The following is a 14,559-nucleotide window of genomic DNA, read 5'->3' as shown; positions in this document are numbered from 1 at the left end:
TGTCTCCCAATTCAAATTGCTGCCTCCTGAGTTTCAGAAGAAGGTGTTCGACTCTCCGACTGAGAATAGAGTTATATTCATACCTAAGTTTTAAAATTCCATTATAGTCTGACATTAAAAGGAGGAGGGTCTATATTTTTGTTCCAAGTCTGTCAGCATATTTTCAACTTCGACAAGTCTCGCGTTCATTGCTCTTTTCTTTGAAGATTCAAAATACAGAATGTGGCCGCGGATAACGACTTTGAGCGTTTCCCAGAGGGTCGAGTCTGATACATCACCTGTATCATTAAATTCTATAAACTCACCAAGCTTCTTATTCATATATTTTATAAAGTCAGAGTCTGCTAGAAGATTAGGATTGAATTGCCATGCAAATGATGGTTTAGAGATAATATTCTGAAGCTCAAATGTGAGTGGGCTATGGTCAGATATTAATATATTGTGATATTTGATATTGCAAGACCTGGGAACTAATTCAGAGGATACAAGAAAGTAATCAATCCTTGTATAGGACTTGTGTATATGTGAATAGTATGAGTAGTCCCTGCCTGTCGGATGATGTAGTCTCCATAGATCTACCATATTTGTTGATTTCAGTAAATTATTAAGAGTTTGCACTGAGGCCAATGTGGGTGGCTTTTTAGAGGAGTGTCTGTCTAAATATGGGTCCAAATAACAATTAAAATCCCCCCCTATGATAATATTTTCAGTCGCAGCTAAGGGGATCAAACCGAAAGTTTTACGGAAAAAATCAGGGCTATCGACGTTAGGGCCATAAATATTGATCAGCGTGAGAGGAAAAGAATTAATATTACCAGATACGATAATGTACCTACCCTGTGGATCAGCTACTACCTTCTCCGGGTGGAATGGGATGTTTTTCTTAAAAAGAATTGCCACACCTCTAGCTTTTGAGGAAAAGGAGGCCTGGAACACCTGGGATATCCAGCATGCTCTTAGCCTGGACTGTTGTGCGGGACTGATGTGGGTTTCTTGCAGAAAAATTATATCAGCTTTCAATGATTTTAAATGAGAGAAGACCCGGCCCCTTTTAATCGGATGGCTCATTCCTCTGACATTCCATGAAGCTAAAGTAATACCAGCAGTACAATTATTAATCCTAGAAGACATCTACAACTTAGTAACCAAGAGTAGATGAACCCAGAGAGACCGAATGCACAACTAATAATAGAAAAAAAAAACACAACAAAAAATAAAAGAACGGCAACCCCCAAACCCCAAATCAGACCTATTTCCACCCCGGAAATGTCTAAGAAATCCCAAAAGGTTAGGTTTACAACCATCTAGAGCAGGGGTCGGCAACCCAAAATGTTGAAAGAGCCATATTGGACCAAAAAAACAAATATGTCTGGAGCCGCAAAAAATTAAAAGCCTTATATAAGCCTTATAATGAAGGTAACACATGCTGTATGTATCTATATTAGCCTACCATCAAAATGACTAAGTTAGCTACAAATACGTAATGAGCATTCATGATTCATTCATGAACAACGCACCACGTGACTGCTCTGTTGTAGGATGCCGCCTCAAGTTTAACTTCATTACAATATTAATGAATTATGTTTCATTGAATTGATGAAATTAAAGAAATTTAATAAATCAGGGTTGCCAACTTTTAAAGATCACTTGGAGTGAGATTTGAACCTGGAGGGGGTGGCGAACGTAAATTGTTACTGGGTGGGGTGTATAATGGACATAAATTAAGTATTATATCGCGATCGGTCGATATCCAGTGGTTGGCGCCAGAGCGAACTAGTAACTCATTGAATCATATATGTGGATCAGAGGTAAATAAACTAGATTTTTTTTCGGAGTGAGAAATCGGATGTGTGGCGTGTGAGCGTGTGAAGACAGTCAAATGCGTGTGTCTCACGCTCAATACGTGAGAGTTGGCAACCCTTATAAATAAATTTGATTTTTGATTTTGATCATTTTTATTTTTACGATTCGACAAAACAACAAAATGGAACGTGCATAACATGCCCCTTATTTGGGCACTAAACAACCCGTTTAATGTGACTTCTGTTTTCGGACATCACTGGTCAGCTTCTCAACATCGGGCATGTAAGATGTAACTTTAATCTTGACGCAGGACTGCAAACTCTTGTCTGTGAGGCGGGTGCGATATTTTGATTTGATGTAGTTCATGTTTGAAAATATCTGTTCGCACAGGTATGTTGATCCAAAGATGGATAATACTCCAAATGCATGTCTTCATGTTCCAATAATTGTCAGGAAGAGGCAATTGTTGGGAGGCTTTCAATTTCGCTCCATTTGTGGCTTTGGCCAAGTTGAGCTTTCTGGCGAGTGACGTCTTCAAGCTCGCCGCCGGTTTGTTTCCAACAGCCACCTGCCTCATCCTGCCCTGCTAATAGAAACGTGTGTCGCAGGCTACGACGCAAATCTTCGTTGACATAAATGTTGAAATTTAGTTTCATTTATTCTACACATTCTTACAGCATTGGAAAACGTTAGGAATGTTGGTGTCATGTTTGTATCCTACAAAAACTATATTAAAACAAAAAATATATTTCTCTCCCCCATCTTTTTACATTTTCAAACATTTTTGAAAAAGCTCCAGGGAGCCGCTAGGACAGCGCCAAAGAGCCGCATGCGGCTCTAGAGCCGCGGGTTGCCGACCCCTGATCTAGAGAGTAACTGTCTATACTAACACAACCTACAGCCATTGCTGTTGAGGGCCCCAGAACCAAGCAAGTTGCATAACAAGAAAAAAAAAAAACAGGTTAACTTCAATCACTTAAATTTGCTAAGCACTCCTCTAAGAGAGAGAGAGAGAAAAGTAAGAAATAGAGTCCAATATACAAAATGTGTTTACAAACAAATATCCATACGAACTGCACCATCCAGGATGCAACCGCACACGTGTAGTTGTGTCGTTATCTCAAACTGAGATCGGTAGTTATTAAATAGTTAACAGTGGTAAAGTATTGTAGCATTAACCACTACCACAACTTAAGCACAGTTCGGTCCATGGCATGAAAACAGGAATAACAGAACGAATTGCCAGGCGAAGAGTAGTTTTTAACTTAACAGTTAAAGATATAATAAAACGTAAACTTCACCCATTCTCTGCACTCTTCAACATAGAGTTCAGAAATGCCTTCGCCTCTGCTACATCTGAAAAGCTGTGTGACTGATTGTCCACTTGAACATGAAGTCTAGCAGGGTATCGGAGAGAATGAGTTAATCTCAGGCCTCTGAGCTCCTGCAGCACCCCCGCGAATTGCTTCCTTTTTTCCATAACAACGCTAGTGTAGTCCGGAAAAATAAGTATTTTTTCACCTTGAAACCGAAGAGGACCACGAGATCTCAGGAGTTGCAGAATCTTCTCCTTGACAGGGAATAAATGAATCCGGGCGATGAACGGGCGAGGTCGGGCGCCGTCGGCCGGACGAGGACGAGGCGATCTGTGAGCTCGGTCCACCAATAAAGGCAAACTGAAGTTCTCTTCGCCCAACAGTTTGGGCAACAGATCAGCAACAAAGTCCGTAGGTCGCGTCCCCTCCGCTCCTTCTGGGATTCCAATAATGCGAATATTATTCCGCCTGGATCGACCCTCGAGATCCTCTAATTTCAGCTGCATGGTGGCGTTGGCTCTCTCTAAACTCTTCACCGCTGTCTCCAGAGTATCAATGCATGAGTCATGAGCCGTGACCGCTTCGCCAAGTGAACTCAAAGTTTCTTTAAAGTCTTTCACCTCCGTTCAGACCGCCGCTAAAGTTTGCTCCATGTTATCTAGTCTAGATGAAATATTATCTAGCCCACCTTGGACAAAAGTCGTCAGGTCCCTAGCCCACGCTGGGGGCGAGTTGGCAACTATTTCGGCGGTTTCAGACATAGCGCGTGGTGAAGAGCTAGCTTGGCCTGGCTGTCGATTTTCGGAGCCATCTCGAATTGAATTGTCACAGTGTCGTCGCCAAACAATGTTAAAGAAGTTCAAAAAAGCAAGGATTGCCCAAATTTCAAGAAAAAAGAGGAAAAATAAACTTAAATAAGCTTGGCCTGGAGCCCTAGGTTAAAACACGTCTACTCCATTGAATGCTCTCTAGCGCCCCCCGGAACATCCAAATTTAAGTGTAAAATCGGAGAGACTGGAAATGATAGATTTGGTCCCCATCAGCAAAACCTCAGATTTATTATTTGTTGTTATTATTAAATTATTTTATTTTTTTTGTAGAAAGTTCATGTTCATCCATTGTTGGAGCTTTTGAATACAAGAAACCACTGCAGGGGGTGGCAGGTTAGATGTATTATGGGTGCTAATATAGATCTAATTGTAGGCCATGTTTGCAAATGATTTGACCAAGGGACAACATAAATAATGAAGAGAACTGGACCAAGGACAGATCCCTGGGGCACACCTTGAGTAACTAAATCAGTGCTGTATTTATGTTTACCATAGGCAACAAAATGTGATCAACTGGAGCAGGAGTGGCCAACCTGCGGCTATGAACGGCTTTGCCTGGTTTAATGCGGCTCCCCAGCCGGTCCGCGTTCTCACCTGCACTAATGGTCTGGGTCGTGCCCCGGTTACCTCATCAACTCTGAGGGTGACAAACTGCTACATCTTCGGGGTACGCGGTTTGTTTACAAGCCTAGCGAGCCGCTAATACTTATAAAACCGGCGTAGTGGAAAACACGCATTTGACTGTCTTCACACGATTTACTAATTCGACAACTACTGGCGATCGATCGATCGCGATATAATACTTATTTTTTGTCCAATACACACCCCCCCCCCCCCCGTCAAAAATGTACATGTCCCTGTATGATGTGGCTCTTTGCCGTAACACAGTAAAAAAAAGTGGCTCTTGGTCTCTGACGGGTTGGCCACCCCTGAACTGGAGATATAAGAGGTGAACAATGTGAGAGACGTAACATGAGAGTATCATGATTTATTGTGTCAAAAGCAGCACTCAAGTCTAAAAGAAGAATAAGTATTGGTCCAGAATCAATAGAGAACCTTAATTAATGATCAGTATAATCATTAAGAACCTGCAACAATGCAGTCTTGCTACTGCGCATGATACGGAAAATTGATTGAAAAGGTTCTTAAAAGACCCTGTGAGGTTAAGAAGTATTGCAGCTGAGAGGCTACAACTAGGTTGGAGATGGGCTGGTAATTTTCTGTGCTGCATTTTGACCAGTTTACTTAATAAGAAGAGTGGGAGCAGTCAAGCAGACTAGTACAGGAATAATATTTCTTGATTAGTTATGCAGTAGCAGAGGGCTTAGAGGAAGAGAAAGCAGAAAAATTGTCCAACAGCTTGTTTAGTAGGAGTGTATCTCTGAACGTGTAAAAGAGGTGCAGAGGGATTTTTTTTGTTAATTAGCTAATTTTGTCTTTGAAGTACCTAAGAAAGGTTTCACATTGATAGGCAGTGTTAGGTGTAGCAGACAATGGAGATTGGAGGAGATTGTAAATGGGAGAGAAGAATATTTTGGGCTAGTGATCAGAAAGTGTAATAATAGGAGAAATATAGAAAGAAAATGCAGCATTTAAAGCAGACCTATAGCTGAGCAGATGGTCAGAGTAAACTACGACATGCACTGTTAAACCACTTTTCTTGTTTCAAGTTTCAAGTTTCAAGTTTATTTGTCATTTGCACATCATGTTGGGACATAACATACATTGAAATGCTTGGGGTGAGGCTCAGATAGTAATGGTTCTACAGCAGGGCGGTATCACATATAGTGGCAAAACAGTACAAAAACGGTGCAAATTGCATTTAGCAGCAACGAAAAACACAAGAAAATACACTCACAACATACACACAATGTATAGCAGCAATATTAATATACCAGAATTATATTATACAATAATATACCAGAATAAATAAAGTATTTAAGATTAAATTAAATTTAAATAAAAAAAAATATATATATATATATATATAAAAATTTTGATTTAAGTAGGGGGTTTCCTAGCCTCACAGATCATTCAGAAGTCTGACAGCATGTGGATAGAAGCTGTTCAGTAGCCGGGTTGTTCTAGCCTGGATGCTGCGAAATCTTCTGCCAGAAGGCATAATAGTGAACAGGCCGTGTGCTGGGTGACCACTGTCTAGCCTGATCTTCTGGATTTTTCTGCGGCAGCGAGACTGGTAAATGTCGTGTAAGGCTGGTAGTTTGTTCCCTATGATGTGTTCTGCTGTCCTCACCACTCCTTTAAGGGCTTTGCGGTCACAAGCAGTGCAGCTGCCATACCAGGCAGTGATGCAGCCTGTTAGGATGCTCTCTATAGTGCATCTATAGAAGCTGGTGAGGATAACAGGAGGTATTCCAAACTTCTTGAGCCTGCGCAGGAAGAAGAGACGCTGACGGGCAGATCTCACAATCATGTTGGTGTGAAGGGACCAGGTGAGGTCATCAGAGAGGTGTACGCCGAGGAACTTAAAGCTGCTGACTTTCTCCACCTCATCCCCGTTGATACTAAGGGGAGAGTGACCGCCCTTCTGCTGCTTCCTGTAGTCCACAATCATCTCCTTCGTTTTGCTGGTGTTTAGACAGAGATTATTGTTGTGGCACCACTGTGACAGAGCGCTTACCTCGTCTCTATAGGCAGTTTCATCTCCATCTGTGATGAGGCCTAGGATGGTAGTGTCATCAGCAAATTTGAAGATGAGGTTGGAGGCGTGTTTAGCTACACAGTCATGCGTGTACAGGGAGTACAGGAGGGGGCTGAGAACGCATCCCTGGGGGGCCCCCGTGCTCAGGGTCAGCGTGGCCGAAATACTGTCACCCACTCTCACCACCTGCGGTCTGCTCGTCAGGAAGTCCATTATCCAGTTGCAGAGATGAGAGTTCAAACCCAAATCTTTGAGCTTCAGGATGAGTTTGGCTGGTATGATTGTGTTGAATGCCGAGCTGTAATCTATGAACAGCATTCTCACATATGTGTTCTTTCTGTCCAAGTGTGTGAGAGCAGTGTGTACTGTTAATGCAATGGCGTCATCTGTGGATCTATTGGAACGGTATGCGAACTGGTGAGGGTCTGTATTGGCTGGAAGCGTAGAACAGATGTGAGTTTTGACCAGCCGCTCAAAGCACTTCATAACTGTAGAAGTCAGTGCAACAGGGCGGTAGTCCTTCAGGCAAGTAGCAGTAGGTTTCTTGGGAACTGGAACAATTATGGATTTCTTAAAGCATGTTGGAATCACTGACAGTCTTAGGGAGAGGTTAAAGATGTCTGTGAAAACCTCAGCCAGCTGGTTGGCACATGCTCTAAGTACACGATTGTGTACACCATCAGGACCTGGTGCCTTGCGTGGGTTAACTGCCCTGAAAGATTTCACCACCTCAGACAGAGAAATGGTCAGTGTGAAGCTCTCCTGATCTGTTGGGAGATTTTCAGCAGGGGAGGTGTTATTTTCCTCAAAACGAGCATAATGTGCGTTAAGCTCATCTGCAAGTGAGGAGGGTGACCCCCTGTCCCGGCTCACACCTCCTTTATAATCAGAGATGGTGCGCAGTCCGCTCCACATACGTCTGAGATCAGAGCAGAGGAAGTTGGATTCAACTCTGTCCCTATAGTTCCGTTTTGCTAGCCTGATGGTCCTCTGAAGGTCATATCTGGCCTTCTTGTAGCTAGCCGGATCACCAGAGTTGTAGGCAGAGGTCCGAGCTCTTAGTTTGGCACGAACCTCAGCGTTGATCCAGGGTTTCTGATTGGGGAATGTTCTTACATTGATTTTTGGCACTATGTCGTCAGTGCATTTGTTGATGTAACTTGTGACGGAGTCAGTGTATTCGTTGATGTCACTGCCAGCTGCCTCTTGAAACATCTTCCAGTCTGTAGATTCAAAGCAGTCTTGGAGTGTGAAAATGGCCTCCTCACTCCATTGATAGATGGACCTGAGAACTGGTTTTTCCTGTTTGAGTCGTCGTTTGTAAGCTGGCAGGAGAAGAATGGAACTGTGATCAGCTTTTCCAAACGCAGGGCGGGTGAGGGGTTTGTAACAGTCCTTGAGTGCTGTATAGCAGTGGTCAAGAGTCTGTTCTCCACGGGTAGGAAATTTAATGTGCTGATGGTACTTGGGAAGAACCTTCTTCAGGTTAGCCCTGTTAAAATCCCCAACCACGATAAAGGCAGCCTCGGGGTCAGTGTTCTCGTGTCCATTGATAAGCTCATACAGAATTTCCAATGCACATGACTTATCAGCCTGAGGTGGGATGTAGACTGTGGTGAGGATGACTGAGCTGAAGTCTCTGGGCAGAAAAAAAGGTCGAACTTTGACCATTAAGAGTTCAATGTCTGGAGAGCAATGACTGGCTAGAACTGAAACATCTGTCCCCCAGCGAATGTTCACCATAACACAAACCCCGCCGCCTCTGCTCTTACCAGAGTCCATCGTTCTGTCCTGACGGTAAATGGAGAACCCGGTAGGAGTGATTCCGTGATTTGGTATATCGGTGGATAGCCACGTCTCAGTGAACGCTAAAACGCAGCAGCTCTCGATGTCGCGGTGAAACTTGTAGAGGAGTTTGTGACAAAGTAAGAGAAAACAAAAGGTGGATAGGAACAATAAACTTATCTCTGCAGTCTCCCGGCCAAATAACACAAAGGACAACTACATGCAGGTTAACAAAAAGGGTTTACACCGTCTACACCGTCCACCGTCTTTTGGATGTGCGCCGCGTCCGGAGTCGCGAGCAGTTCCTTGTTGATTGGGAGGGGTACGGGCCCAAGGAGCGCTGCTGGGTTCCCCGGTCTCGTATTCTGAGTCCAGCCCTGGTTTCTGACTTCTACCGCGACAGGGCCGTCGCTCTGGGCCCACGGGGTCTCGGGCCTAGGAGGGGGGGCTCTGTCAGGGCTGGGTCCAGGACCATCCCTCCTGTCGCCACTGGAGGGAACCCACGAGCTGATTCTCGTGGGAGACTCAATCAGCGGTGAGGACCTGCAGCTGTGCCTTCTCCTATATAATGTGCACGGTTGCAGTGCCTCACTGCTGAGTTGTTTGTTGCCTCTCGCTCTTGCAGCCAGCCAGTATCCCAGTTACCGAGCGTTCGTTTTCTTACTTCTCTCCATTCTGTTTTTGTGAAGTCTCTTCTCCTGCGCCTTTACTGGCCTTTCTCAAGTTTTCCCCCACGCTGTTCTTTCTCTATTTTTGGTTGTTGTGCTTTTGTTTGCGGCCAGCTCTATTCCCTGGCTTTTATTTTATTCGTTTGTGCTCATTTTTGATCATCGACATGTTTGAGTGGTTTTCCCGTGTGTTTTGTTTTTCTGCCAGTCCGTTTCTCTGGCTTGTATATTCTTTGCGCTCCCTTTTTGACACGTAGAGTTCTGTCTCCTCCATGTTTTTGTGTTGTGTTCACTTACCTGGTCTTACGTCGAGGTCGTTCCTTATTCTTTTCTGTTCTTATTTTCTGAGTTGTTTCTCTGTTTTCCTTTTTCTGCGTTTCCTGCTTAGTGGTGGAGGTCTCAGTTTGTCATTTCTCTTTTGGGTTTTGCCCCTGGGTTCATCTTGTACAAAAACCCCGCGAGTCCCCTGTTCCCTGGGGGTTCACGTGACATATTTGGCAGCCAAAGTGCCAGTAGATGGGAAGACTCGCTCCATGAAAGAAGACAGCACCAAATGCACCTGAACATAGCGCTGATGACAGAGATGGTAGCAGTTTAAAGTGCTAAAAGTTAAGTAAACCATTAGAGTTTCAAAGACGTTAGTCCATAACAGAAATACGGAAGTACAGAAATTTTAAAGAAAAATAATAGTTGCAGAATAATCTTCAACTCTACTTAATGAGAAACACATGGACTTCATGGACTCACACTGCACTCTTATACTCTGAGATACTGAAATACTGAATATTTTCTCAGTTGCCTCATTACACTACTTTTGAGTTAATTGTCCTGTCTACAGTATACACTTCCTCTTTGTATATATTTATACATAACTACTTTATCAGCAGTTCAGATGTTTCAGCATCCTGAGACTGAACTACACTTTGTACTGTATTTACTTTTATACCTTTTACAGACTATCTGGTTGTGGTCTCACTGAGGAGTCTTGCAAATCTCTCACATCAGTTCTACAAAGAGAAAACTCACTGAAAGAACTGGAGATTAACAATAATGATCTGCAGAATTCAGGAGTGAAACACCTCTGTGCTGGATTGAGTCCACCTTGCAAACTGGAGATTCTCAGGTGAGTTTTCTGGTAATTCCTTCTTGAATGTAACTAATACAGTGCAAAAGCAACTTCCAGACATTTCAGATGTGATGGCCCTCAAAACTGCAAAACTGACAATGCAGCATTATCAGATTTAACACTAGACGCGCCAAGCGCCGGTCATTTAACTGCTGTGACGTCTACTAGAAGCGCCGCCTCTGTTCAACCTACTTATACCTAGAAGCGCAGAGCTTCAAAAAAAATCTTTGCACTGGATCCAATTTCAGACAATTTCTTCACTTCATTGGCACTATTTTTCAAAACCACTATTGTTGGTGTGATGAATAAAATCAGACGTGAGATGCCCCCATGCACACAGGCACAGTCTGAAAGATTTTCCACCAAGGTGTTGCGGGCTGGAAACAATTTACCAGGCAAAACCTAAAAAAATGTTTGCATCCTGAGCACAATGCATCAGACAATTGGTAATGGTGCAAAGAAACTGCCTGAAACTGTTTACTATTACAACATGACTAAATGTAGCGTTGATGTAATGGATCAAATGGCACGACTGTATTCGGTGAAGGAAGGCACCCAGCCTGTAGCAGTGTTCTACAACCTCCTAGACCTGGCTGCAATAAATGCACATATATTGTTCAAACAGTGCATGAACGTTAACCTGAGCAGACAAAGGTTTATTCTCGAGTTGGTAAAGGAGCTGTGTGCACAGCAGAAAATGTTGAAAGCGGCTAGGGCAGTGGCACAAAATCGAATTTTACCTGAAGCTCCTTGCCCGCCCTCAAAAAGAAAACAATGCCAAGTCGGCAGATGTTCAGGCAACAAAACATATGACATCTGCCAGACATGTAAGCGACTGGTCTGTGGCAAATGTGCAAAGACTGCACCTAAGCTGTGTTTTGAATGTTGAGTTGTGTGAAGCTGACACACAAATCAAAACAAAGGGAACTAGACTTGAGGTGGGGAACGAAACTTATTCAATATACGCTAAAGAGAGACGGGATGCACCCGTTGTTGGCCTGTAGCTGTGTTCTACAAACTCCAAAACCTGGCTGTAATAAATGCACAAATATTGTTCAAACAGTGCATGAACATTAACCCGGAGCGACGGAGGTTTATTCTCGAGTTCACAATTCAATACATAAAGGGAACTTAACTTGAGCTGGGGAACTAAACTTATACAATATAAGCTGAAGAGAATGTAAATCGCCGAATGGTGATAATGCTGCTTATGAACCCTCATACTTTGATTGAAACATCTTCGAACAACTGGTGACATTCGTTAGGACGTGAGATTACACATGGGCTATTCACCGTTCGAACACCTCTCCATTTGAAACGGCAACACAATACGGCGAGAGAACAAAGTGAACATTATAGAGAGGAGAGGCAACTATATTCTCCATCTCATCATTTTAATAATTTTGCTTTTTGTTACGCAAAGGTACATAGCTTACCTTTTATAATTATATTTTTGTAATTCATTTTGCCTATTTGTGCTTTTTGTTCTTTGTCTAACAAAACATTATAGACATTTATTTGTAGATTTGTTATGTTCACTATAGCCTGCAATACACTAACATACACAACTTTTAGACAATAAAACTTGAAATGGCGTAACATTAATTGAGTATACAAATAAACTTGATTTGGCTCAGTCTCTGGGCTTCATGTTTACTACTTTGAGTACTGAACAAGCTTTCTGTGGATGTGAAGGTTGAAGCTAATGCAACTGCGCTGAAGCAAGACAAAAGACCCTAACGCTTCACAGTGGGGGGTGCGGGCCAGTGGGTCAGTGGTGTGCTGTACGAACATGATAATCTAGTGACATATATGCCAACAGAATAACACACAAACAAATAAGCAAACTATTACACTAACCAAGCAAACTATTACACTAACCAAGAAACAAAACTAAAACAATATTTTGCATTTACGTTTTCGCACAAACCAAGACATACAATATGAAACTAAACAAAACTGACAATGGGGAAGCTACTGAAAACAAGGTCACAAAGCACTGATTCTAAAAGGTTATTTAGTCACATTAATTTGTTAACATATTGACGTTACGCGCAAATGTCACCATTACGAATATTTTGTTTCGGCGGCTCATTCTTCCTTTTGTGCAAAACGACATCTAGCGTTAATTATGTGTCAGTACCAGCTTCCTTGTTTAAAGACTCAGCGTTCTTTTGACCGCCCGAGGCACGCTTTAAATAGGTGAAAACAACACAGCGCTAGTAGTAGGTGGTGAAAGTGGTCAAATGACTGGCCCTCCCCGCCTATAGGTATAAGTATGTAAATGAGGCATGACACTTCTAGTGTTAAAACCATCAGGGTTCATAATCAGGATTCTATATTTGTTCAGCCCTCAGAGTTCCATAGCCTGTGCCAGGAGAACAGATTCACAACACAAGGGTGTCATGAGAGAGTTCTTCAAAATATATTGATAATACATATAGGTAAATACAGAACAAAGATGTGTCTTTACACAATTGGGTAAGAATAAAAAACATATGTATGATTGGTTCTCCTTATCAGGAGAGGAGGTACAGTAGACTGGTTGTAGGGGTAATGGAAAAGTACCGGGGGAGTCAGAGAGAGCGAGAGGGGGGGGGGGGGGGAATGAGAGAAGTTCTAAGTGAGGAACAGAATGTCAGTGTTCTGACTAAGGGTCACATACAATAAATCACAAATTCCCTTTCAATGAGGTTATGAGGTTCCATCATCAGGTGGTACAATTTACATTTAATAGTTATAGAATAATATAAACTCCAGTTGAATATATACACATAGATTTTGTTATTTACATACCTATAGGCCTATCCCTCACAACCACAAACTTCTCTTTGCAGGTTTTAGCAGCAGTTCAGATCTTGTAATTCAACATCCTTTGATTAAACTGTACTCTGATTTAATCTGTACTAATTTACTCCTCCATTGCAGACTGTCTGGCTGTGGTCTCACTAAAGATTCGTGCAAATCTTTCACATCAGTTCTACAAACAGAAAACTCACTGAGAGAGCTGGAGATTAATAATAATGACCTACAGGATTCAGGAGTGGAGCAGCTCTGTGCTGGACTGATGAGTTCACACTGTAAACTGGAGATTCTCAGGTGAGTGTCTATTCTTGAATAGAGACAATAACGTGTGGTTACACTGGAGATTACTGTAAAAAAAGTCAGTGTTCTCTTTAAATCTGTGAACTGTCACATGCGAGGTATGCAGGATGCATAGATGAGTGCTCATGTAAACATGAATAACGTAGCGCATAGGCTTACGTCTGACATAGCACATGTTAAGGACTTACAAAGAGGAACACAGGACAAGACTACCACACACAATATATACTCAACACATAAAGAGCACCCCATCCAACACGTTAGACTACCGAGACGGGTGAACATTTCCACACACAACCACACCCACAGGAAGCACATATATAGATGCAGACTATGTAGACACACACCCAAAGCGAGGGATTCGGCTGTAACATGACAACTCCCTTAGTGTACAGCATTAAAAACACTATCACACAATCAATGTAAGGCAACTTCATCCATTTACATTATTTTACAAAGTTTGCTTTAAATATTTCCAAAAATAATTACATTTTAATAATTTTACCGCTCCAATGTCTTACTAGAATCACTAGAGCACCGGTCATTTGACCAAAAAAAAATTCCTTGCATTAGATCAAATTTTAGAACCTTCCTTTTATGACTTTTCATAGAATTGTTCTTTAAATAAATTACGGTCCTTAAATTGTTTTTTTAAAAATGTGCACGCTAGTATCGCTTGAATTTATAGTCTGTGATTCTCTTTTCTGCTAGCGGATGTCGCAAAAGTTTGCTTCAATTGCATATACTTTTGGACATCATAGAAAAAGAAAAGGTTTACTTTAGCTGGAGTTAATGTCAAGTTGTTTGTGTACAATGATAAACCGGAAGTTAGATAAGAATGGCTAAGAAGAGCTACGAAGGGCTACGAAGGACACAGTTGCGTTTGTGAGTTGTGAAGAAGAGAATGCATACTAAATATTAGAATATAAGCAGTATTATGTACTGTATGTGCTGTAGTACATACAGTATGTACAGCACATACAGTATGTACTGTAATATTTTCTCAGCATTGTTTAGCCTCTTGGCATGGTTAGCTTAGTTAGCCTATTGGAAACTATATCATCTTTTGACAAATTAATAATGAAGCTATAGGTAATAAACTTTCTGGACGTTCTGTGAGATGCTATTATTTTGTTTTGGTAAAAAAAAATGTTGCATGCTCTTGATGTATAGTGGCCAACTTCTTGGATAAGGGTGTGGCACGTTTGGATAAAGGTGTGGCACTTTGGATAAGGGTGTGGCACTTTGGATAAGGGTGTGGCAC

General features: G+C 42.1%; 1 protein-coding gene across 5 annotated transcripts in view; it reads left to right on the top strand.

The window, feature by feature from the left end:
- Positions 1-14,559, top strand: part of LOC143513044 (NACHT, LRR and PYD domains-containing protein 3-like) — a 133,065-nt gene that overhangs the window by 73,364 nt on the left and 45,142 nt on the right. For 3 of the 5 annotated variants that reach the window (XR_013130613.1, XM_077004198.1, XM_077004021.1), the window contains exons 6-7: positions 10,020-10,187; positions 13,119-13,289. Coding sequence is in view for 4 of the 5 variants with exons in the window: in XM_077004198.1 (XP_076860313.1) it covers positions 10,020-10,187; positions 13,119-13,289 (339 nt within the window). In the remaining variant the exon portion in view is untranslated. The remainder of the gene's footprint in view (positions 1-10,019; positions 10,188-13,118; positions 13,290-14,559) is intronic. The other 2 variants (XM_077004281.1, XM_077004111.1) reach the window with 1 other exon arrangement.

The sequence above is a fragment of the Brachyhypopomus gauderio genome, chromosome 1 (genome assembly GCF_052324685.1).
Source record: "Brachyhypopomus gauderio isolate BG-103 chromosome 1, BGAUD_0.2, whole genome shotgun sequence".
NCBI classification, from domain to species: domain Eukaryota; kingdom Metazoa; phylum Chordata; class Actinopteri; order Gymnotiformes; family Hypopomidae; genus Brachyhypopomus; species Brachyhypopomus gauderio.
Note: the sequence above shows the minus strand (reverse complement) of the source record. Positions and strands in the feature narration are given on the sequence as shown.